At 37.7% G+C, this 26340-nt stretch overlaps 2 protein-coding genes across 3 annotated transcripts; one reads left to right on the top strand and one right to left on the bottom strand.

The window, feature by feature from the left end:
- The first annotated feature begins 30 nt into the window (after nt 1–30).
- hexd (hexosaminidase d) lies at nt 31–14909 on the top strand. Of its 2 annotated transcripts, XM_088928268.1 has the most exons (13): nt 31–84; nt 692–793; nt 1532–1641; nt 2640–2727; nt 3353–3517; nt 4610–4793; nt 5942–6013; nt 6689–6890; nt 7125–7207; nt 9602–9680; nt 11674–11775; nt 12614–12703; nt 13146–14909. In XM_088928268.1, the coding sequence occupies exons 2-13, from the start codon at nt 713–715 to the stop codon at nt 13312–13314; spliced, it is 1425 nt and encodes a 474-aa protein (XP_088784394.1). In that variant the 5' UTR covers nt 31–84; nt 692–712; the 3' UTR covers nt 13315–14909. The 2 variants fall into 2 exon arrangements, with proteins under 2 accessions (XP_088784394.1, XP_088784395.1); XM_088928269.1 differs by lacking the exon at nt 31–84 and having other exon boundaries at nt 706–793; nt 1532–1648.
- Nucleotides 14910–15287: 378 nt separating this feature from the next.
- cybc1 (cytochrome b-245 chaperone 1) lies at nt 15288–23270 on the bottom strand. The gene is made up of 7 exons (XM_088928271.1): nt 23137–23270; nt 21662–21749; nt 20114–20155; nt 19097–19170; nt 17942–18038; nt 17163–17307; nt 15288–16436 (listed from the first exon to the last, which is right to left on the bottom strand). Exons 2-7 carry the CDS (start codon nt 21747–21749, stop codon nt 16310–16312), a joined length of 573 nt encoding a protein of 190 aa, XP_088784397.1. The 5' UTR covers nt 23137–23270; the 3' UTR covers nt 15288–16309.
- Nucleotides 23271–26340: the final 3070 nt, after the last annotated feature.

The raw sequence follows: 26340 nt of genomic DNA, 5'->3' as shown, positions 1-26340 counted from the left end.
AAAGCAGTAGAATGTCGAGAGTATCGGAGTGTTCTGTTTATTATCGTCCACATTGAATTGCAGTTGTGTGCAGGCTGGTTCCAGGTAGATTTGCGGACAGAATTATTGTTACACGCCTAATTGTGTCGCTAGAGCTGTAATATTTACGCCTTTTCTGTTAAAGTTAGACTTTTCTTCACTATATTAATTGCAACTACATTTATAAGCGTGTATTTAGTATTTCAAATATTTCGCTGGAATTGTGAGCATTACTATTTCTACGGATTTGCTGGTACAATGTACTTATTTTATCTTGAAGATCTTTTTTACTTTATCTTGAATAGCCGAAGAAATATATATATATATTATTTAGAAATCACTGGTGTTTATTCCATATTTTATATATCCTTCACTATTTGACTACTGTTGCAAACGGTCGGACGTTTTTGTAATAAACATCGCAGGGTAAAAAATAATAGTTCGTATATGAATAATTGTTTTTAGACAACACTTTGTAACCAGTATAATACTACATAGTGTCTGTACTTATGAGCAAACTGTAAAAATCTACTTAGAATTAAACAGTTTCGCACAGGACAGGCCTTACTTACAATAAAAATACAGGAATATTTGAGGCACAATAAATAGATACCGCAAAGAGAGCCGTTTTACTCTGTATATTTACATCCCTTGATTCTTTTGTATTGCTGAGCTTTGTGACTACAAGGAAGCCATGACCTCTACGTCAATCGGAAAGAAATTAGTTCACCTTGATCTGAAGGGGGCCCCTCCTAGAATATCATACCTGGCACAGGTAACTATCATTTCATTACTAATTCATAAATGCATATTGCTGCCGTGCTTTGTATTTATTATAGATCTGTGTATATCTTTTACTGACACTGTTCAAACATCATTTCAAAGATAGGATAAATATCCAGAAATTAGAAGTGGTCTGTGAGCTATTTGGGTGTAACATACTGTACATATGCACATATTATTGTATGAACACCTCAAGGTGCTCCTGTTTCCTCCCGCAGTCTAAGACATACTGTGGGTTAACTATGGGAAAATTGGTCCTGTTTTGAGTGTGTGCCCTGTGATGGACTAACCTCATGTCCAGGGAGTACCCTGCCTTGCGCCAATTGCTTGCCAAAGCTATGGCTTCTCTGTGGACCTGAATTGCATGAAGTGGTTAGAAAATGGAGGGACAGATGTACTGTATATACTGTAATTGTATGAATAGACTAAAGGCACTGCTGCTTTTGAAGACCAGAAAAAAAAGAGTACATCTGGATTTTAGTAAATTTGTGTCAGGATGTTGAGTGAAAGAACAGTTGACTAAGTGCAGTATACTTACTACTGTACATACAGTACCTGTACAAATAAATCAGTGTCTTGCACTCATAGTGCTGGGCAGCCACAGCCACACAGGTTGAAGGTAGCATAATGGAAAGAGGATCCTAAAAAGCTGAGAACCCAACAACATTGATTAAAAAAAGCAGAGAGACCACAATGTTTTCATCACTTTTATATTTTATTTCTTGTGTAGCTCTTCCCCTTGTTTTCTAAACTTGGCGCTGATGGATTGCTTGTGGAGTACGAAGACATGTTTCCTTATGGAGGTATCCTGGAGGTCCTGCGGGCTAAACATGCATACAGGTGAGATGTGAGTTAATTTTTAGTCATTATCAGAAAGCCACTTCTCCTGATAAGGCTGGCAGCAACCCAGAGCCTATTCAAGGAGCCTAGGGAGCAAGACAAGTTTACCGCCTCATCAGAGTTGTGAGCCATTATTGGGTCACTTGTTTTTGTGTTTTATTTCTTTAGATTGAAATTAACTTAATTGACCAAATTATTGGATAAATCTGACCCCTTTTATCTGGGTTATTTCAGTGATTTAAGTTAAAATACACATTTGATTCTGGGTTCAGTATCCATGAAGCTTTTTGACAAAATGAAAAACATTTTGGAAGTAGTCAACTTATTGGACCAATTAAATTACTTTGGTAAAGAAATCTGGAATATACTGTACAGTAGCTCTGGAAAAAGTGCATTAAATATTCCTATGCTAAAGCTAAGTGGTTAAGAATTCTTCATTATAGTTGTGGATTTCAGATTTTTGGTGGAATGGTTTGTGAGCATGGAGAAACAGCTACTGAGGATATTTCATGAGCATAGTTGAGAAACACTCTCTGAATTATGTATGTAATAATTGAGAAAGCAAATGATATGCATTGATGTCATCATTAGTATTTTACAATTTCATTGAAGTAGCCATCAGCATCATTCCTACCAGACAGAGATCCCTCTGTTTTTTTGGAATATCTTAGTGTATTTTTCAGTAAATTTTGTTTTTAGAACGTTTTTTTTTACTAAAAGGACTTGGCCATATAGAAACATAAAACATTCTTTATACATAACTGCTTTGTTATATTGAAAATTGTTGTTCCTACACTGTAGCCTTGGCCATGGTGAAATGCCAGTATTAGTGTTAATTGTTAACATGGTCTCTTATTATTCACATAAACATTCCTTTTCAGCACAAGATTCAGTCATAACAGTGGGTCAAGTCATAACAAACACAGATTGTGGCTTTGTTGAACTGAAATTCGTATAAGATAAAGACTTGACTTTCACTGCTGACCTCTAATTTCCAGCCCAGATGAGATCAAGCAAATCCAACATCTAGCCAAATCCAGTGGGTTAGAGGTGATCCCTTTGATACAGACGTTTGGACACATGGAGGTGGGTGTGTTTGTCAGAACGTATTTTTAAGACAATCATTATTGAAACAGATGGCACAGTGGCTCTGTAGTTAGCATTGCTGCCTCGCTGATTTAATTCTGGCTCTGGAGTGTTATTTGCTTGGAGTTCATATGTTCTCTCCATGTTCACGTGGGTTAACTCTGGGTGCTTCAAAATCCAAAAACCTACTGGTAGGTTAATTGGCCTCTTGGAAATTTGGGCCTAGGTTTGGTTGTATGCATGTCTTTGTCTACCCTGTGATGGCCTGGCATCCTATTCAGTGTGTGCCCTGCTTTATTGCTTGTCAAAATAGGCTCTGTCCATGACCGTGAATTGGAAAATTCTCTGACTGTGACTGTCCTGTGCTCATGAAAAGAATCTTCTCTCATATATTTGTGAAATAACAATGTGTCCCATAAGTCTTTCAAGATGATAATATTATGGGTGATTAAAACAATTCTTTCTGATGTCTTAACCTTGTTAGTTTTGTTTAAAAATAAAATTGCAGTGAACATACTGTGCTGACGAGAGTTGAGAAATGCGACCCATGTTATGGTTGTGTTTGTACAATGTAGCATGAGTCTCTGTATATGTTCCCCTGCCAGTGATTGCCTCTTCCTCTCAGTTTGTTCTGAAGCACCGGCAGTTCTCTGACCTGCGAGAAGTCAGCTTTTACCCCAGTGCTATCAACCCCCACAGGCAACAGTCTCTGGAGCTGCTGCAGGCCATTACTGACCAGGTGATGGCACTGCACCCTGAGGCGCAGTGCCTGCACATTGGGGCAGATGAGGTATGGAGTGGCATGGGGTTGGGACAACTTCTGCATTAGTGGAGAACAGTGCAGTTGAAAATCTACATACAACATCTATATACTGTAACTGTTTAGGTTACATACTTTCTTTCTTTAAAATTCTAAGCAAGACCTTGGGAGATTACTCTCTATCTGGTCGGGAGCAATATGCCAGCCACAGCAGGAAAGTGTAAAAGCACAAAGAGCACATAAAGAAAGCAGGGAGTATATTTCCTGAAATTAACACTTCTAGCTTAATGCCATGTAAGACTTAAATTAAAAAAATGACTCTAAGATCATCGTTTAAGTGTTTATTAAACTTTAAAAAGAATCCAGATTTTATATTTTTCTGAAACCTAGACTGTTTTTAATCTGATCATTTGCTATATTTTTCAGCTGTTTATGGTTGCCAAATGCTGTACATTTTTCTTTATAAAGTAGAAACTGTCTTAATCCTGAGGAAGAAGAATGGTAGCCAGAGAGTGAGAACATGAAAGAGTATCTACAGTCTTGTGATCTTACAATCTAATAACCCTGCCTGTTATTAGTACAAATACAATATTGTGAATAGATGACTATTTGTATAAGGGCTGTGAACCATCAAGAGATGTGGCATTATGAGAGAGATGATGAAAGTAAAGCAGGAGACCTCTTGAGCTTTTGCTTCTTCAGTAGGATCTTATAATCTTTATAAGGACGTTCGTCTATTCAGTAAGTTACAGTATATGACCCATCACTAATAAAAGACAAAATTACAATAAAACGTGCTTTAATACGCAATTTTCATAGTTCATGGATTGTTTTTCATAAAGGAAAGAAAATATTTTGGAAATGCACATCAATTTAGAACATTGTAATTGAACATAAAACATGAAACTTCACATTTAGTCATTTTATTTATAGATTTGTTTATTAGATACGGTTCCTTGTTTTTGTTTTCTATTTTATTATATTGGGCAAATTTGCCTTTCTGTAGCACCTTATCCAACATGGCACTGAAGGTGATTTGGGCAAAGAGATCGCCAGGTGTTGTGAAGCAGCGTTGATATCAGAAACAAAAACAATTAAAAAGTCTGATCTTCCTCCCTGCAGGTCCATCTCCTAGGGCAAGGGGAAGAGTCTCAACAGTGGCTCAGTCTCCAGGGAAACAATGTGGATGGACTCTACTTGAGTCATATGAAGAACGTGGCAGAACAAGTGCTGTCTGCACACCCCAATCTTACCCTCATTATGTGGGATGACATGCTCAGGGGCATGAGCCAGGATTTCCTCAGGGGTAAGAAAGAAGGCGATATGTTTGTCAGCTTATGATACCACTACATATACTTTCCTGGTTGTGTTCTAACCATTTAATTGCACCTCCATGAAAAACAGTGAAATACTATTGAATAGCCTTACTTTCCTAACTTGTTTTCATATCCTAGTTCTGGAAAATGTTCTGTTTTAGGTTACAATTTTTGAATAGCATATAAAATGTAAACGTTTATTCTGAAGATTCACAAATATAGCAGTATCACTATTGAAAAACCTAACTGAACCTTAGTGTCACCTTTTCTCATGACTAGATTGTCAGCATGCAGATGTGCTGTCAGATTGCTGGTGCAGAAGTGGCAAGTCTGAATAATGTGCCCCAGAAGTGACTTTGATCTATATATAGTGATTGAGACGGAGGCATTTACATACAGTATTTCTATTTGCATAAAGCACTGCACTCTACAGCACAATATTCTGATATGAAAACATCTGATATGCATTTTGAAGGTTACGGTATACGTGATACGCACAGAGGGACCTTTTATGATCTGCCTGCACTTAAAATGCTATGGCCAGTGCCATGACCAACATTTGTATTAATGAACTTTCTCTAAAGAGTACTTACAATTACTTAGTATATTCTCCCCCCTTTTCCTGGCTGGACTGGAGTGCTGGTTTGTTTGAGCTGATTGGGTTGATTGAACAGCATGAGAATGCAGGCATCAGCCCTGTTCTCACATGCTGGGTAATCAAAGGCAGATACCAGACATTGAAGGACAGTCTGCTTTCACAGTTTGTTGTTTCAAATGTTTGGCTTTGTGAGTCTTCACCTATTCTGAGTTGGCCCTTTCTTTTTCTAAAAGAGTATATTCTCCACCTCAGTTTGATTCTGAGTTTGTGAGCCCCTGAGCTTTTTTTTCCTCACTTTACATTGCACGTCTGTTTTTATTTACAAAAATAATCAAAACATATTGTCGGAACAAAGTCCTTCAGCCTCCTGTCCATTCCAGCCCTGCTGCAATTAGCAAATGCATTTGAAATAATTTGTTGTGTCAAGCAATTTTCGAGCCTTTACCGATGATTTTCTTTGCATAGGTTTTGCGCATGTACTATAATACATTGTTGCTGCTGCTGCTGTAATGTGATCATTGTTCACCCCATTTGTGACAGAGAGTGGGATTGCAGGGCTTGTCCAGCCAATGATCTGGGACTATAACCCAGCACTTAACGTGGAGAAAACAGGTATGAACTATCTATCCATTCATCCATTTTCTAATTGCTTCTTCCATTTCAAGGTTGCAAGGAGCATATCCTGGCAAGCAACAGACACAAGGCAGGATACTCTGGATACTCCCTGGATAGCATGTCAGTCCATTGCAGACAGACACAAAAGCCACTTAAAGTACCAGTATGTTTTTTTTGGGCTGTGCAAGGAAACCAGAACACTTGTACAATAATAGCTCATAACTTTTGTCCAGTCCATTGAGTAAATCCTTCCTCTACCCCAATGTACAGTATCTGGATTAAATGCCTGCAATGTCTGAGAACTGAGAATGGAGTTGGACTGCCAACAGAAGTTGACAATTTGCAAGGGGACTCCCTCCTCCCTTCTGCCTACAAATGCAATAAGTCTAGGATTTTTAAAAATGAATAGGAGGTAACCCTACCCCCTACCCCCACTAATAAGGGATGTCTTGATATTAATATCTGATGTTGACAGATTTTATATAGGCCTCATGAGATCTTCAGTATTGCAAGGATTTATCTTGAAGCTTATTACTGTTCAGCAGATGACTAGGACAATGTAGAATTTTTTTTCACATAACGGTAATGAAAGAAACTAGTACATGAGATCAATGGTTATGCACTGATGTCCGACTGTTAAATTCAATATATTATTTTGTGCTTTTGCTTTAGTGCATCTGATCGAGAAGTACCAGCAGAGCGGGCTCTCCAAGCTTTGGGTGGCTAGTTCCTTTAAAGGGTCAACAGAGGTCAACCAGTGTCTCACCTGCATTGACAACCATGTGGCCAATCACATGCAGTGGCTAAAGGTAGTCAGTGCATTGCCCGAAGGGATGGTGGAGATCCAGGGTATCGCGGTCACAGGCTGGCAAAGGTGAGAGAATGCAGTTGCCTTTATTAAAGACACGTAGTTATTACTTGGGTTTTCCAAGGGTTATATATTTTATATAAATGTTTGATATACAAAAAAGCCTGTTTTTTAAATATTTTTTTTACTAGATTTTCATAGACATCAATGAAGTTTTAACCATCTGCAGTTTTGTGGGAGTTGTTTTGTCCTGAAAGCAAGCAGTTTGACAGTGAATGACTGTGCGTTTGTGTCTCACAGGTATGACCATTTCTCTGTGTTATGTGAGCTGCTTCCTGTGGGTCTGCCTTCACTGGCAGCCTGTCTGCAGACACTGCATCATGGTGAGACCAGCACACAGCTTCTCATTCTCCAATTAGACTGTGACACTTGTGGGTTATATGTCTTTGTCTTCTGTGTGATGAACAAATCTGCTCACATGAAACCCAGACCTCTGCTTTTCAACATGCTGAAAGTTAGGAGGAAAAGCTATTAAAGTCTCCACGCATTTTCTAACTACCTTATCCAATACAAGGTCACAGGGGTGCTACAGCCTATCCAGGCAAGCAACGGCACAGGGCAGGATACTTCCTGGTTGGAACACCAGTCCATTGTAGGGCTGACAAACACAATAATGCATGCATTCTCATCATTGGCAGTTTTGAGAAACCAATTAACCTACCAGTCTTTGGACTATGGGAAGAAACCAGTGCACCCAGAGGAAACCCACGTGAACAGAGAGAGTATATATTATACAAATTCCATGCAGATAGCACCTCAGGAATTGAATCCAGGGACTCATTACTGCGTTGGAGAAATTCTAACCACTGTGCCACTGTGCTGCCCATGCAATGAACAACAGAAATGTATAATCTCATCTGGACCTAAAGGATAAATGGCTACCCTATTGAAAAGATTATTGGACTATTTTTCAGTTGATTTGTATATTATAACTATACAGCATATACAGTATATATGATGGTAACTACAACATTACAATGACTTGACAGTTAGCACTGACACGTCACAGCTCTTAGATCCTGTGTTAGTTTAGTTCTGAGGGTGAGACTTTCTTTGACTTTCTTTACATTGGCTTTTGCCCTTACAATGTTGACCTGCAGTGCACTGGATTCCCATCCAGGTTGAAAACATTCATGTACTTTCAGCCCTGCCTTATGTTCTGTGCTTCTGGGAAAGGGTCCGGGTTGCTGTGACCCTCAGCAGGAGAGAATATTTTAATATAAATGATGGATTTTTCTTTTGCAAATTATTGTGCTTTTGGTTGTGGTTCCTAAGGATCTGTAAATTTGCATGTCTTATGATATCTACAGTCTATAGCATACAGTACCTTTGCTGAGAGGTGTCAGTAGGTTGTGAAGGTATCAATAATACTATCATTTCTGTTCTGTTTTTTTTGTTCCGGTGCCATTCATATAGCGTGGAAGTGCCATATGAGCTCTCACTCACAGACCGTTCTTGCCAAACCTGAGTCAACTAGCAGGAGACTTGAACTCAGAACACAGGACTCTGTGGAACACGACTCAGGACAGATGCACATGCAGTATATACTGTAGTTAGAAAATTCTTTCAAACTGGAATACATTTTCTCTAAACTTGCTTAAGATTTAAAAGCACACATAGAAGTAAACCTTTAAGAATTCATGTGCATATTTTTTGGTAGAATATGCTTTTGATAAATAGGCCTCTATGCAGCTTATTAAAGCAGTGGCTTCATGAAAGTATTATTCCACATTGAACAGCTGACCATTCTATATGAATAGCACCTGGTCCTTCTCTGTAAGAAATATAGTTATTCATAAAACAATTCAATTAAGTTATATAAAAGGAAATGTGTAGTGTTGTATGTAAATTTGTTATAAAACACATTGTGCTGACTTCCAGTATTGTTTTTCAATAAGGATTAATGTTTTCTTTTACCTTGAATTTAAGATTTTAATTACTTTAGATTTAAACATTCTGATTGTTTGACAAAATGTGCTCTAGTTAATTTAATGTAAAGTTTATTTTATACCTTATTTAAAAAAATGCTTCTGTCAGTCCTCACAAATCCAGTATGTTATTGCACATTTTTCTTTTCCAACATTTCCTGGACCGTATTCTTGCCTGAAAAGCTGCAAGTTTCAGTCACTAAGTCATCTTCATTTCTTCTTTTTTTAGGGCTGTGATCTGTTAATAGCGATTGTAGTTCAGATATTTCTGAGGGGATACAGCAAGGTCTCTGCAGTAGAGTAGCATCCCATCCAAGGTCTTTCCTGCATAGCACCCATTGTTTATTGGAATAGACTTTGGCTTCCATGAGACCCTGAACTGGAAGAAGTGGTTAGAAAGTGGATTGATGGATGGATATAGAAAGGTTCATTTTACTCTTTGAGCAGTAGCTTTTGAATGTAACATTCAGGTTTTTCTGGACATTTCCAAATGTTTTGGAAAAAGATTTATAATACGGGGAGCTTACATAGTGTAGACAATTGCACAAGTGGCTTTGTTCAATACAGGCACAATTCTTAACACTTAAACCAAATGCCCTTTGTCCAAGTACTTTTATAAGATAAATTTAATATTTTGTATGTTTAACCATTGGCTGAAAATCTGTATAATGATAGATAACAATCACTTGTAGAATTAACTCTAAAATACAGTTAATCCCTAAGGATTAACTCTACAGGACAGTAGAGGACAGTAGTTTCCTAATTGTCTTTTCTGCTCTTTTGTGACAGGTGTTTTCACAGACAATGCACAGGAGACATTTCGGCAATGCCTAGGAATATCCAGTCTGGAAACTGACACATTTGTACGGTGAGAGTGCTTCTGGAACAATGCATTTTCTGTATGCTCAGTATTCTTTAATGAAAAATATTTGGATAGTATTTGGTTTAACATAAAACATTCAATAGGTTCCAAATGAGAGATTCTTTTGACAGTTTTGTTTGTAGTGCCTTGAATATCTGATTGTAAAATTCATGTAAATTTCTTTGCCCAAAATAACATATTCTATTCATGTCTGATGAGTTTCTGAAACTAGAAATTCAATTTTCTTGAATAGGCAAAATTGTGCACATTATTAAAAGTGAGGTCTTGTTTATGCATTGTTCACGGCACAACACCAGGGTGACCTCCAGCTGATTACGATCAAAATTATAAAAGTAATCAAAGTAACTTGTAAAACAACATAATAAATTAAATTATATCATCATAATATAAATATAATACAGTGCAGGTACAGTACCTAGCAGTGGGTCAGTTGCATTGTAAGTCTAGGATGAGACAGAACTGAGCACTGCAAAGCACCTGTAAAAAACTTGACACTGAAATCTTGTGGCTACCATGAAATCTGGTGGTATCAGTGGCACAAAGGTAAAACTAATAATCCAGCTTTCTCACTATTTGCTCTCCAGGGGCAGACAGTAATCCCATGGGGGCAAAAAAGGCAGAACCACCCCAAAACTGTCTGTAGTATCAAAATCCTTCCTAACTGTTTGTGAATGTGAATGATAATAACTTGATGGTTTAACACATATGATGGTGATATTTAATACAATCTGTATTTTTTAGAAAACAAAACCTAGCTGGAGAATTTGCAGTGTTTTTGGAAAACAGTAGAAGAAGTTGCTTTGCTGTAAGATAAAATAAGATCACTTTATTAGCCACATACAATTTCTTGCATTAGGAATTAGTCTTTTCGCATACCCCAGCTTGCTTTCCATGGGACCCACAGGGAGAGAGAAACTTGGGGTCAGAGCGCAGGGTCAGCCATTTATACGGCGCCCCTTGAGCACTTGGGGTTAAGGGCCTTGCTCAGGGGCCCAACGGAGTAGGATTCCTCTGCCAGCTGCAGGATTTGAACTGGCAACCTTCCAGCCACAGGCGCAGATCCTTAACCACAGAGCTACCGCTCAACCCGCGTTGTGGATGGTAAAATCCCCATCTTGAAAGACTAGTTTAGTGCAGTCAATTCCATTTCAGGATGCTGTGCTGGCTCAAAACTGACATCTGGAGAAATTAAATTATGGTTTCTGCTGTATACATGACTATTGGATCAAGAACTTAAAAGTGCTTTTCTTTCATTAACATTTTGTCTTTTATTGTTTTTTTCTATTTTCTGGTATTTGTTCATGTTTCTATATAACACCGTGGCATTTATGATGTATGCTGTATGTTTTTACTATGAAATTCAGATGTTTCAAAATGCTGTGGATATGGAATTTACAAAAAAACATCTGGGAATTTGGTAAGGTACAGTGTAAGCACACTGTACCCATTTCTTATAATTGTAAAAATATTTGCAAAATATAACTTAGGCTCAGAGGCGATCAAGTCACAGAATGCCTTTTTTATTGATTTCATACTGAATAATCTTGTAGCTCAGCAGGATAACTGTTGGTTTTAGTTCATGATCTGCGGCTATTGTTGAGGAGAGCTTTACAGCATTTTCATTCCAATCTTCCATTCTTCCTTTATAAAAAAAACACTTACCCTTCTGAAGTTCATGTTAAGCAGGAGCTTATCCTGCAGCCATAGAGCCGCAGGTTAGGATTGAGAACACTTAACTGTTCTCCCCCAGGATGAGACACTGCCCCGTTCCAACTTCAGATGGATTTAGTGTCAATTATTTTAGCATACCTTTGTTCTAACTATGCACTTAATAACTTAACAAAACTAAATGTTTGTTTTAATATTCTTTGTTGATTTAAAGTAAATTTAAAAATACTCATAAAACCCACAAGCCATCCATTCCAGCTATTGTTGCCAAGTGAATGGGTGTGCAGTATGCTTGGCTCTTTTGGTGCAGGCAAGACTTTGGCAGTTTCCCTGGCAGTAACGTGGCCCAGCTAGTAACCCAGATCACTGCCTACCTGAAGCCATCCGTGGACAGAGTGCTGGAGGGAAACAGGTAAAATTGTCATCTAGTGCAGAGGAGTGTGTGAATACAGCATTATTAATTTTGCATTATTCAGTAATCAGTGAAACATGCAAGTTGCTTTAAAGCATGCAGTTTCTGGAGGGACACAGCTCTTCTACTTGTTTTCTGCTTGTTGAGCAGTCAACTTACCCTCTCAACTATTTATTTCATATTTTTCAAAGTAACAGAGTTATAAATATGTAGTACTGTATATGGCCACATGCTGTGACGACTGAATAAATAACAGGGCTGTAATGTTCATTGTTCTTCTCATTGCTGTTCAGTCATTATCAAATTGTCAGCTTACTTTAGTGCATGCATACTGTATGTCTCTGAGACTGCTTTCTGCTTAACAACACAAGTGCAATAGAAATTTCCTTCTTAATTAATATCCCTGTAGCTACCATTACAGCACCAGATGGGAATGATGAGAGACAACTGTTTTAAGGACATGCCTACAATGAATTACACTGACTTCTTGACTTAAGGAGCATGGCAGCAAACACTGCTTCCTGTTAGCTCTTAGCACTAGGTTCACTTTTGGACTGAGATACTCTGTGATATTTGCAAGGTTTCTCCATGTATATTTGGGTGTTCTCTGTGTGACCCATTTAACTTCTAAACTCCAAAGCGCTGGATAAGATAATTGATGTATCTGATTTGCCCATGTGAGCCAGAGTTTGTGTGCCCCCCGCGACAAGCATCCCTTTCAGGGTATAGTCCCTTCTTATTCTATATTTTCAGGATAAATTTTAGGTTGCCACAGAATTAATAGGAATTTCCTGATGACAGATGTATACTGAATTCAAACTTCTGGATTTCTTTGCAGATATGCAGCTGGATGGTTCAGTCCATATCACAGAAAGAACAAGTTTGTCCATCCTGTAATGGTTCAGCAGTTTGAGCCTGAGGCTAGGGGGTAAGTGGGGAAAAAACAGCCTAATATTTATTTCATTTATTGCAGTTAGAATTTTAATTTGTAGCACTTTAAAAGCCATTATGGGCTTTACCATAAAAATGTATGCTCTCATTTTTAGTGATTCCCAATAGCATACCTCAAATCTTTATCTTCAGTCACCTGGACAGTCTCGAGCTTTTGAGTTTTATTGGCATCATCCATTAATGATGAAGTCATATATTATGGCCATAACCATTAAGACAAATGTCTAGCAATGTATATTTTAGTCTTAACATTTAGTCTTAACACTTGATTAAGTGTTGCACAATTGTATGATTCATTTGAAATTTCAGCTCTGACTGGCCCAGTTGTCCCATATGAGTAGTAAAGAGTTGAGTCAAATGTCTTGCTACTACACACAGACACAGGGTTGGGATCCATGGTTTATCTGTTTTTCTTCTAGGCTGCTGTTAAAGTGGGAATCAATGATTGAAGAGCTGAGGGTAGTGATGGGGTTCCTATATTATCCTGACACTGTGGAGGAATGGCTAGAGGAGTATGCCAATCCAGTCCTGGACTGCCTGCGGAGCTTCCTCAGAGATCTACAGGAGACAGTCGAGCTGCTGCAGTAGGACACCAACTTCAGCTGCACCAGATCACACACACATCTGATTTGAAATGAATTGTCTTTTGATTTCAGAATCTAGATAAGTTGAACTTTTTAACTGCAACAAACTCACAAAGTTATAAAAAAAAACATGAATTGTTGTAGCAAGTGCACTAATATTATACATATTTAACACAGGAAAATTAATTAGGCAATTAATATTTTTAATAATAAAACTATTTTAATTGTTAATCAATAGAAAAAGTAACAGGCTAACAGAATGTGTGTCCATCGTTGGAAGCAATACAAGCTTTACATCTGTGACACATGTTTTGCACCAGATTGCAGATGCTTTCTTATTTGATTGTGACCCATTCCCCTCATAGACCCTGGATAGGCCTTTTCACTGGTGTCAGAACCCTAGATGCCATGTGATTCCAGGCCATCTTACAAGTCTTCAGTAGGGCTCAGATCTGGTGTATAAGGCACACATTGCAGGAAGGAGAATAGGAGCCATTATTTTTATACAAAGCATTGTGGTACACTGGAACAAACTGTCCTGCCATTTTCACAAAATGGCATACTGGTTTCTTTCAAATCATAGCTGGATGAGATCCTCAGATCATATACTGTAGTTATACAACGTATGCAACCAAATGACCTACAGTACATGGGATGAATGCCCTCCTCTTATTTGCAAACATCCTTACCTTCTTGTAAATTGCAATGTAATTTTACATTATAGAGATTTAGTACTTATTTAAGCAAATAATTTAGATTTTTTTAAAGAGGATAATATGTACTTAGTCATTTTGAATTAAAAGACCAATCCATTCTGTACAGCTAGCATTTGTTTAAGGATTTGTATACTGTAACCTTTTATTTTTAGTTTCCACACTGCTTCCCCGTCTCTGACCATTTTGGTTTTTGAAATATTAATGAGAATCACAAGGACAGCCTTTATCGCAATCCCAAACTTCTTAGATTTAGATTCTTAATTTCCTTCCCATAATCTTAATTCACATTTTCAAGCTATGTACTGTATGATTTTCTCTATATGACTAATATGAAGTAATAAATCAGATCCACGTCAGCAATATTGAACATGTTTTTTGCTGTAATGTTAAGTTGATGCAGCAATATGCAGCCTGAAAACAAACATTAAGCAAACACCAAATAGTACATAAGGGGATCTTTTTTTAAGAAACATGACAGTGGATTTTGAATTATATTAACTATTTTTGTTTTACATTGTATATATGAATCCTAGAATGCATAAACAACTTTATAATTTCTTTGGAAAACAGGGTATTGCTCCCCAGTTAGAATAGATAACAAGCATTCTATTGTCATCTGAATCAGTTTTTATTTTTACTTCAGTTATTAGCTCTGGAAAGGGCAGGTTCTGCAACTATGGATAAAACATAAAAGTAACTTTAGTGGCCCAACACAGCTCAGCGTTGTTGTAAGTATTAATCTACATACTGATGTTTGGTTCTCTTTTAAACTTACTGTTGAAGGAAAACAATGCATATTTTACAAAGCAGCATTTTTTTAAAAGAAGGGTTTCACATTTTCTATGTAAAATTCTGAAATTAAACTGTGCTGTACTATAATTAATTTACTGTATGAGTAGCTTCTTGTCAACCTATGACAAGTTTTATACACTTTTCAATCTTGTGAGGAAAGTTTGCAAATCACTTGTAGAAGTCAGCAAAACTTAATCCATGGTATTTAAACCAGGGGTCTATTTTTTTTCCCTGACTTAAACAAAAATGTCTTTATCCTGAGCTGATCACCTAAAAAAACAGCTAACAAGACCTCAAGAGGATTACAGTATGTATCCAATATATGATGTAAACCAATTACTCAGAAAAACCCAGGAGGAACAGAAACCACAAGAGGCCGTGCCCCTCCAGGAGTTCAAGGCTCCTGGTCTAAATAGTCAACAGCAAGTGGCACTGTTCTTTCTCCAAATATAATGACAAACGTTGAATATGCGTTTTAAATCTACACTTTTATTTTTTTGTTAGATCACATATTATAGAAAAACTACAAATAAAAAGTAAGTACAGAAATCCGACCTAATTTTCCAAGTCTGAACAAAATGAATTTTCTGCATTTTGCTACACCAGATGTATTGTACGAAACCAACCATCCACTTCCTAGGTGCTTCATCCAATTTGCTGGGGAGCCGGAGCCTATCCAAGCAAGCAAGGCAGGACACACCTTAGATGGGATGCCAGTCCCCACAGACTATTGTACAAATTTATCTAAAAACTAAATACTTCATTTGAAATAAATTGTGTTTCAAATAATTAAAAATACTGACCTTGTAGGTTTAAATTAGACTTCAAACCAAAAGGTAACAAAATGTGTTTTCTCATATTTGGCAATAGAGCCAGCCTATCGCCTCACAAGCACAAATAAACAATGTTAGCCTGTGGTAATTACATAGCAAGCACGCATTCTGTAGCAGGCACAATTTCCATTCCTTCCCTCTTCAGTTGGACACTGGAGTGAGTAGTTTGCAGTACTATATCTCAAATTGCTTCCTCTTCCCTTGATGTCATTGAGAGAGCTGCTGGGCAATGTGATCACTCTCTATGCTTTTCATTCAAAGAGGAAATTACAGGACAGGATCAAACCTGGGAGGTCAGCACAAAACAATACAAACAGGCTGGGAAAAAAGTGTCATTTTTATAGCCATTTAAACCAATCACAGGCTGAGTGCAGGGGCTATCAGATTTTAAACAAGGAGAAAAGAAAGTGAGAAGTATACTGTACTTGGACACCTCCCATACAAATGCTAGGAAAATGGAAAATGATTTCGTGCGATATTAATATTTGTATTAATACCATAAAGTACAAGTGACCACACCAGTGTTGATGGAGTGTTTCAGATCTACGTATCAAAGACTGGCACCTCGTTGGCAGGCTGGCAGTCCCCGTGAAACTGTGGTCACAAGCCACTGTATTTTGCCCTGATGACAACTTTAGAGCTGGAGAGCACGTGTAGATCAGTGTTCCCCTTCTTCCTCTGGGTCTGTCCCTTCACTCTCAATACTCTCTAGGTCATCATCCCACTGTTTCAGCTTATCCAGCCCCAAGAACTGTTTCAGAAGCCCAGCTATAGCATCTGCATCACTAAGGGAAAGAACAAATAGAAGGGTCATCAGAAAACGAAACGACCAGATTTTCTAGAAGAGATAGTGAAAACAAAAAGACCAAGGCTAATGGCAATACATACGTTTTCTGACTTGTTTTGTTTTACCATTAGTGTTATATGCAGAGTCATGAGATTTGTTTTGCAGCTCGAAACTCACAAGAGAAAAGATACAACCTCCCAATCACATTCCCCATAACTATGAAAGCAAGCAATTAAAACTCTTTTCTTAGCATTCAAGATTCAGCAGCTCTAACTCTGGTCTAGGCCAAGACTATATGAGGAACTACTCAAAAGGACTGTATGGAGCTCCTGAACTACTGTAGGTTGTTCCCGTTACAATTTTGCTCATTTTTTCTTAAGGGATAGTGGGCAGAATTATCTGAAATGGTGCAGTAGAATGTACTGAAATGGTTTATGTTGTTTCACAGTAGTACACAGAAATTCATACAAACATGCTAATGTATCAATCTAGATTTTTAGATTAGAAGGCCATTAAAGTTTTCCACTTTCCTAGTGGTTTGAATTCCAGCTCATTAGAGATGTTTTAGCAAAGTTCTTGATGACAGGATTATACAGAAGGTCAAGGAAATTATGAGCAGATAACTATAGTCAGTGTTATAGCTCATTTTGAAGCAAACGTGAGGGTAGATCTGGTTATCAAGTCTCAAGCAGTCAAGTGGTGGAGTGCTGCTTGCAATACCTACCTGCGCCCTCCGAGGGTGGCATTCTGTGTTAGGGGATGTGAGAAGCCCGTGGCAAAGCGTAGAACCACCATGTACCCTGTTCCTAGATACCGCACCTTCTCCTCCTCCACGCTGACATCACGTATGTGCTTGAGCTCGGCAACCACTGCCAGCAGAAAAGCAGGAGAAAGAATGGTTATTAACCCATTGGTGTGTTTACATCTATGTTGAGGAATTGTACCAATGTGCTTCTGGGACATTCTTCCAGAATGGTGCCTTTTACTTTGGGCTGATACATGTTGACAGGACATAATTTTCTGCATCTGGTCCAAAGAATGTTCTCATATGAATCGGTTTGTATTAACAAGTATTATAGTTGTGTCGGTCTTAAAATGTGAAAGGATAATAGGATGTATTTCAAAATGCTTTCTGGTATATGTTTGTAGCATAAAAACAGCAGAATTAATTCTCTTGTCTACCTATTCAGAAACAAGTGTATTCCTGAATGGAATACCTCATCTATGACCCAATGCTTTTCTAAAAGTGAAATGAAGCCCTGGCTTTATGAATTTATGCAACACATTTTCTTAGACAGCAAGATGTTACAAAAACATTTACAATGTGCCCAGTTACCTTAGGTGGTGAAAATATAGAATACAAATACATTTACAAAACCTCTGCATCTTTCATGAATAAATAGAAGCTGTCCCAGTGAAATCACTTTCAAGGATAAGCTAAATCTCATCATGAAAAAGGAAAAGAAAAATCAGCAAGCACAGAGAGATGTGTATTTTTTTTACCTTGTTCTTGACCCTTCTTCCATAGGGTTAGGACTTTAGTATAGAGATTTAAGGACTTCAGCATCACCTGGCCGCTAGTTTTGTCAAAAGTGGCTTCCTGAGCAAAAACAAAGTGCATTGGAAGATTTAAAAGTGAATGGTTCTCTCCTCATTCTGAAATTGTAATGTACACAGCACTCATTTGCCTTTTAGCCTGGTGATAGAATAACAAAAACATTACTTAAACAATTTTTCCGTAACTAGGCATCAGCATCATCAGTGGAAACTGCTGCAATCATTTAACAGGTATATTCCTGTCTGTAGAAAAGGGCATTGAGTGACCACTTTTCTAACAGAGAAGAAAAATATTTTCAGATAATTAGATTTAATAATTAATTATTTTATTAATAGGATTGAGACTGGAGCAATATAAATGATAATTACTGTGAATAACTGACTGGAAAGGATGGTCTCCCATTGATGGCACTGTCTTTTAAGGAATCTTTTTTAAAAGACTGCTAATAATACTGCATAGCATGAAGATCCTAGACTCTGTATATATCCACTGTGTTTAGCGTTGGTTAGGGATCTGACAATAGCTTTGGGTTACAGATACAGTTAGTAAGTACAAGTAAACAAGAAAAAAAATATATAATAGGAATTATGAATTGCTACATGTTGCTAGAGATGTTTCAATAGAACATCGATTCCTTTCTTGTCCTTTGTATTTACATGGTTTTATACGTCTAAGCAAAAAATGTAAACCGGTCCCTGTGAGGGTGTTGGCTTGCTTTGATACCAAAGCATAGCTTGGTGTCTGTGCGAGGTCTCTTTCATCAACTGAAGAAACATCATCTATTGGCACGTCTCTTACAGCCAGGTTTAAAAAAAATGTGTTTCTTCAGCAAATGAAAAACCATGAAACATCCTAATAGTGACAACATGGGTCCTGAATTTATACCACATAATCATAATATGTGAACAATTAACAGAAAAATTACAGGCAAGTCACATGAACAACTGTAGCAGTTTGTGTCATCATTTCTGGAACACTACTACCCAGGCATTGTGACTTGGGGTTAGAAAAGAGTTGTGTATAGAGATTTGCGGATCCTCCTGGAGACTTTTTAAGTAGCTGAATTAAGAACATGCCACTAATTGGGTCTACTTTCCTACCTCCCACTCATCCAGGTTCTGTATTGCCACAAACAAGCATCCAGTCACATAGAAAAGTTTCCACAGCCAGCTATCTGTAAATCACAGAGCACAAAATTAACACTCGGCCACAGGCTACAACTTGTTAGGGACTACACTTTCAAAAGACAGCAAAGGAAACTTTTTTCAGCTATCATTTTGTATCCAAAAATACAGGTAATTTATAACACTGATACAGCACGTAATAAACAGATCTGATGCTGAATAACAAGAAGTACTTGAGAGCTATGGGACTCAAGGGGAACTGCAGTCCCAGTTTCTCAGACTGGTTATTAAATCTCGGTAACAAAATAAGTCCACAGAAAAATTGTACAAATTTCAAGTTAAGCACAAAATTGTTGATTTTGTGAAAGTCCTGTAAGTTACCATGTTATTGCAAACCCCTGGTCTCACCACGGGTGAGAACGAGAGTTCATACAAATTGCGATGTGATGTGGCCCCATTCTGCTCACTAGTTACTGTAATGATGATGACCTGCATACAGAGTTAACAAGTAAGTTGTAATTGTCGGTAGAACCAGCTATAAATAGGGCCACTTCACATCACTAGAAGTTTTACTGCCTCATTCTGAATCACCGAACATGGTGCTGCACATACCTGGTAATTTAATCTATTTTGTGATGTACACAAACTTCTAAATCCGCCAATTTTACTTTTATTGTAGTTTGAAATGCACTTATCAGTGCCGATTCTTTCTAACCCTGAAATATAAAAAATAGCTTGTGGTTCCCCTTTAGGATAGATGAATGGCAGGGGGACAAAAGCACAGTTTTGGCAGATGTGAGTATAAGCCAAAGGAGAAGAATAAATTCATTCCTGCTCCAATATATATGGCTAATTATGTCATTTGTGGTGTTAGTCAATGTCCTGTGACAAACTTAATAAAGGCACAACAGGTTGGAGAGAAAGTTGTGTTAATCTTTCTCATTACATTCCAAGCACAGAGCTCAAAGGATATAATACAAAAAAAATGTTTACCTGAGCTGTAATATGCTGCTGCAAGGCCAACAGAAGTTATTCCTATAGTAAAGCAAAACAGAAAGAGTTAAAAAAGGAAAACATATTCATACTAAAAGCATTTCATTTGCAAGGTGCCAGACTGAAATCTACTACAGTGATTCCCAACCATGTTCCTAGAGGAAAACTGTCTTCTGGAATTGTTTTGCTTGAGCTGAGTTCTGAGTTATAGGCTAATTGTTTTCCCATTTGAAACTTATTTGTAAATGTGCTTTCTTTCAGTTCTTAAAATGCCAAATGGTAATTGTAATTGGCATCAATAGTGTACTAATTTCTGAGTTTCAGAACTACCTTTATTCACTTGCAGAGATGCTTAAATTCACCAAACAAATTAAAACTTGTATATTTATAAGACGCTTCTTGGGATTAAAACAATTTAGAAAAAAAATAAATTAATTCAGCTACCAAATATCTTTATTCACTACGTTAAATTTAACTGAGACCTCCACTGTACTGAAGACCAAAAGGCAACAGGGCTTTGATGATTAGGAAGGAGAAGTCCTAATTTGTCAGCTGGAGAATAGAAATTTCACAGCTACACCACTCTATGCTGAAGACCGGACAGCCAGCCAATGAGCAACAAACAGCTTCAGTACCAGTGTCGGCTTCATCCTGCTGTGGCACAGGGCTGCCTGCACCACCTCCCTGCTTTCAGATGAGTGACAGTGTCTGGAAATTCTGAAAATGAATTGGTAATGGCTTGTTTCACCCTGACCCTCAAACAAAGGCCTTCACCAGATACATATCCAAAGCAAAAAATGAGTTTTATGACAAGGAATGATGTAAAACAAGATCTTACATCATCTTTAATTTTTAAAACTAGGGGTTGGTAACTTTAATCATTCAGGGGCCCACTTTTCTTAAATGTATTCTGCCATTTGACTTTTCATTTACTGTATCCAAGTGTACCAATTAATTGCATAATTAGGCACATTTAATGCTGCCCCCAGGTCTTAAAACAGATAGCTCTAATGAAAGAAAACTACAGTATAATAGTTCATTCACTGCAATTACCGGAAACCAGAATCAAAGACTTCTGGTTTAAACAATAATATTGTAGTATTAAAGGCCTATCAGTCCATTTTTGGTCCCATACTTGAACAACAGCATTTTCCCAAAACACACTGTAGTGCCTCATACAGCACTTCTCATTTAGAAGAATCCCCAAATACTTCTTATTTCAGAGGAAACTAGCTTCATCCACCACTGAAATAACCACTACACTCCACCAGCTCAGCAGGAAATTACTTCATTAACTGAATTAAGGGGGAGATAACAGACAGACTAGATTGAGTAAACTTGAAGTAGAATTCATCCAGGAAACCCTAAATACCACCCGTTTTCTCTCAAAGAGTGTAGTAAGGACCTCAATTTAATATCTAATGCAGAGGACAGGGTCCCAGTGTCACCATGTTCTTATTCCTATTATATTGTTATTATTTTTTATAATCTTTTTATTGAAATAAAATGCTATCCCATCTCAATGGCACAAGTAAGTAAATAACATACCAACAAGCAAAGACCAGGAACGCAAACCAGGCAGCCTCTTCAAGTGGAGAAGATTCTGGGTGTGAGTCTCCACTGTCATGTACCCCATCTACCAAAAGGAAAATGCTGAATGCATTAGACATTTGCTACTATGTCACCTCTTCTCCTGTCACAGTTGTCATAAGCCCAGAAGCGACTCTGACATTTCTTCTGTAATCTTGCTGGAGATTGGAGATGCATACATTTTAATTTAAAACATACTGCAAGAAACAGTCACTTTAAATTTATAATATAAGCCCCTTATGACCCCACTCCCATAATGAGACTATTTTCTTTCTACAGTGATTACATTTCAGCTAACAAGATGAAATAAGGGATGTTTGTAAAATCCAGCCATTGCTACAGGGTACTAAACCCTAAAATATCCCATTGAAAATTTTAAAGCATTTAAAAGCATGCTTCAAAGAGAAAACTGACATCACATCAGCCCATGATTAAGAGTTTGGCTGGAACAAAGACTAGAAAACAACGGGGTTCCCCAGAACCAAGGTTGGGGACCACTGATTTATACAACTCCCCAAGTGAGATATAATAGTTTTCCATCATATTTTTAATATTTTTATAAAATGGAACAGGGAACTTAGTCTAACTTGCATGAATTAGAAATCAGTCAAGGATGGAGGCAGTAATATCAATCCTTTTATAACTGCAGCCTTAAAAATAGGAGCCCTAACAAAGCGAGAAGAAACATAAAAGTTAAACGTATTGATTTTAACATTACTTTTCAGACCTTGAGCTGTTTATTGAACATGCCTTAACGCTGTTAAAAATGTTGTTAACAATAAAAATTAAATTGATCATGTTTTAGGAGCAAACGTGCAACACATAATTATTTAATGTATAATTTGTCTACAGGGGACTTCGAATAATTATTGATTCGTTGAAGACAATAAAAATAGATATCTATGTCAAATGTTCATTTATGATTTTTTTGTTTTGGCCGGTAAAAGAGGGGTATTTCTGGATCATACAGTACGAAATGTAAGCAAATACACAAAATAGTATTTGTTACAGCACATTCAGCAACCCGCAAGTGGTTACATTACAGTAGTGCTCGTAAATACACCATGGCTTCAGTCGCCAAGTTTTGAGCTTCGATTCAAATAACACATTTCTCCTTGAATTGTATTTCTCGAACTCATCACATTTGAGTGCTTCTTGCTGTTGGGCGGGATCGGTATTTTTCCAACGGAAGTGTTGTAGTTTACACATCACTTTTTTTCTCTCAACACACTTAATCAAAGTTTGTATCAGAGACCAGCTAGCTTTGAACACTGTCTATTTCCTGAAAATGCGTTAGATTTTCAAACAGGGCGCTGGTATCTGAACACGAGGTTGTTTAATTTATAGCCGTTACAATGTTGCTAAAAACAAATACACAGAGGCTTGACATAGGGAAACAGTGATCTGTAACAAAATAGTTATTTTACTCTTACCTTTAACCAGGTTAGGGTCTTTAAATGACAAAGATACTTTTATTATTAGCAATTCGACGTGTACAATTTATAGTACTTTCATGAATGGGGAAGTAAGGAGAAAACGAAAAAAATAAGCACGTCCTGCTTCCTTCCTCATTGCGCTGGCTTCTGATTGGCCACTAAGAAAATGGGCCCTCCCCTCACTGTATACTGTAGATTATGCTAACATTTGTTTTTCGTACAGTAGGTGCGATCTCATAACCATGTTGTTGAAGCTGATACCCTAGCTTCTTTCAAGTAACGTCTGGATGTGATCCTCGCATCCAAGAGCAACTAGTAACATAACAAACTAAATGTTCCGAAAAGCCTTCTCTCGTTTTTGACCTTCTATTACATTTACAGTAATCTTATTATCAGATTTTAGAATTTATCAGAGTACTCTCTTATTACAGATGATGATGATGGTGATAATGATGATGATGATGATTATTATTATATAGCACTTTTCTGGACATTCCACTCAGAGCTCTTTACAGTTAATGGAGACTACCCTGGAAGTTGAAAAGGCAGCCAAAGTGCGCAAAGTATGCTCACCACACATCAGCTGTCAGTGGGAAGGAGAACAGAGTAATGCAGCCAATTCATAAATTGGGAATACTAGGAGGCCATGATTGGTAAAGACCTGGGGGAACTTTGGCCATGACATCAGGATTAACACCCTAGAATTTTTAATGACCACGGAAAAAAAGGGCCTCGGTTTTACATCTCATCCAAAAGACAGCACATTTTTTACAGTACAGTGTCCCTGTCACTATGCTGAGACATTAGGACCAACACAGACCACAGGGTGAGCATGCCTAACAGGTCCCACTAAAACCTTTTCCAGCAGCAACCTAAGCTTTTCCAGGAGGCCTCCCATCCAGGTACTGGCCAGGTTCACCAGTTGTGAGATGGAGGATAATATGCCAGCAGCCATGTCACCCTGCAACTCACAACTGGCAACTCACTGAAGCTAAGCAGGTATGATCCTGGTCAGTACCTGGATGGAGACCTCCTGGTAAAAACTAAGGTTGCTGCTGGAAGAGGTGTTAATGTGGCCAACGGTGGGTGCTCACCTGCAGTCTATGTGGGTCCTAATGGCCCAGGATAGTGACGGGGAAGCTATACTGTAAAAAGGCACTGTCCTTCAGATGAGACGTAAAACCGAGGTCCTGCCAAATTTCCCATTGGCCCTTATCAATCATGGCCTCCTAATAATCCCCATCAATGAATTGGCTTCATTTACTCTGTTCTCCCCACTGATAGCTGGTGTGTGGTGAGCATTCTGGTGCACTATGGCTGCCGTTGCATCATCCAGGTGGGACTGCACATTGATTGTGGTTGAGGGGAGTTCCCATTACCTGTAAAGCACCAGAAAAGTGCTACAGTAGGTACAGTAAGTGTAGGCAATTATTATTATTAATATGACTGCAGACTATAATAACTATGAATACCCATTGTGTGAAATTTTCGTCTTGTTTGTTGAAAATAATATGCCAAAATAAGTTCAGTATATTAAACCAAGAAATGAAGTAGATTAAGCAATACATAATTACATAGCCTCTACTCAGCTAAAGCACATTTACTGTACACAGCCCTGAAAGTTGTATTAAGGACGTGTGGTATCACAATGTGGTGTTAATGTTTTGAATGCATTCCATGAAACTGACCTATAAAGGTCAAACTTTTATTTTTCACTGAACAGGACAAATAGGAGCAAAATGGCAAATATGTTTGCCTACAGAGTTACAGTCACTGTTCAGTTTGACAGTGGGGCAGAGAAAGTGGCTTTGGCAGACTTTTCTTGTGACTCAAAGTGCCATGTTGCATGTTGCACTAAAGCCTAATTGCTGCCCTGTCTAGAAATGATAAGTCTTATCTAGGGTAGTCACCTGGACACTTAGTTATACAATTTTAAATTTGCCATAAAAATGAAAATAAGATCAAAGATTTAACTTTTGCAAAGTTATTTTTTTACTGTATATTATTGGGATATCTCATAATATACTGTACTTACTAATCATTTTCAAAAAATAAAATACACAATAAATATCTTATTTTTCCATAGTTGACAGAATTTCACATTTTCCATTTGACTTTTAAAACTTAATACACACTAACCTTTTGTTTTGCACACTTCCCCCATTGAATAGTTCACACATGATTTCTTTTTCTGCCCTTATCACTTAGTAGATCATGATGAGTATGGCAGTGAGGACAGTATCAAGGTCACACGCAAAGTAATGTCCCACATTTTTTCTCGGTCAAAATATCTTTGTTGAATAATTGTTGCAGAGGTCCATAGGAATATTTTGAAACTTGTCAACAACATATGAGAAAGTGATATCTTACAGCTTCTATGTTTACCTGTCCTGCTAAGGTGTTTTTTTTATTTAAATGTGGCAGCTTTTCTTTCTGTGCAACCATCTTCTATTAACAAAGAATATACATTTATAATGTGTCCGACATCATTAAAGGAAAAATAAAAGCAAGAAATGAAAAATAAAGATTTAAAAGTCATGTCATGTGATGCCGCTGAGTTTAACATAAACCACTACATTCTCATAAAGCTTCCTGTTACCATCCATCCATTTTCTAACTGCTCCATCTAGTCCAAGGTTGTGGGTGAACTCCACGCACATAGTACCCAGGTCCAGAATTTAAGTAAGGGCCCAAGTGCTCCGAGGAAACAATGCTAACCAATGTGCTATTGTGCCACCCCTGCCTCCTGTTATGTAGTAAAAAATATAAATTAGCGAAGTATATCTGATTATGAAGCATATCCATCATAGGAGACCTTAAAGAACTAAGTGGTTTACCATTCCATTTTATTTCAGCTGTTCTGTATGGCACTATGATTAGGATTCTGAGTAGTGTGTGAAATGGTTTCGTTAATGCTCTTCTTTAACCACAGTAAAATAGTGCATTCTTGTCTTGTAGAGACAGATCCCTTTTCACAAAATTCAACACAGTCCTGGATTTATTATCTAGCTGTAATCCAAACCATGAGACACATTCCCATCCTTTACATTAATACCTCCACAGTGTGTGGCCAGAGAAAATCACCTCAGAATGTCAGACCCTCCCTTTGGAAAGCAAGCAGCATGTACCTGGGTTCAACAGCCCACACAACCCCTAATGTTTTATGCCTACACTAGAGCAATGTTTCATCAAAAACAAAAA

This window comes from Atractosteus spatula, chromosome 11, assembly GCF_055471065.1.
Source record: "Atractosteus spatula isolate fAtrSpa1 chromosome 11, fAtrSpa1.hap1, whole genome shotgun sequence".
NCBI lineage: Eukaryota > Metazoa > Chordata > Actinopteri > Semionotiformes > Lepisosteidae > Atractosteus > Atractosteus spatula.
Note: the sequence above shows the minus strand (reverse complement) of the source record. Positions and strands in the feature narration are given on the sequence as shown.

Coding starts and splice junctions, on each gene's coding strand:
- cybc1 (XM_088928271.1), bottom strand. CDS start 21,749: ATGGGGTACATGACAGTGGAGACTCACACCCAGAATCTTCTCCACTTG. Junction 19,171..20,113: donor AGCAGCATATTACAGCTCAG/GTAAACATTTTT, acceptor TGTGATTTACAG/ATAGCTGGCTGTGGAAACTT. Junction 16,437..17,162: donor GCCACCCTCGGAGGGCGCAG/GTAGGTATTGCA, acceptor TCTTTCCCTTAG/TGATGCAGATGCTATAGCTG.
- hexd (XM_088928268.1), top strand. CDS start 713: ATGACCTCTACGTCAATCGGAAAGAAATTAGTTCACCTTGATCTGAAG. Junction 1,642..2,639: donor CGGGCTAAACATGCATACAG/GTGAGATGTGAG, acceptor TCTAATTTCCAG/CCCAGATGAGATCAAGCAAA. Junction 12,704..13,145: donor TTTGAGCCTGAGGCTAGGGG/GTAAGTGGGGAA, acceptor TTTTTCTTCTAG/GCTGCTGTTAAAGTGGGAAT.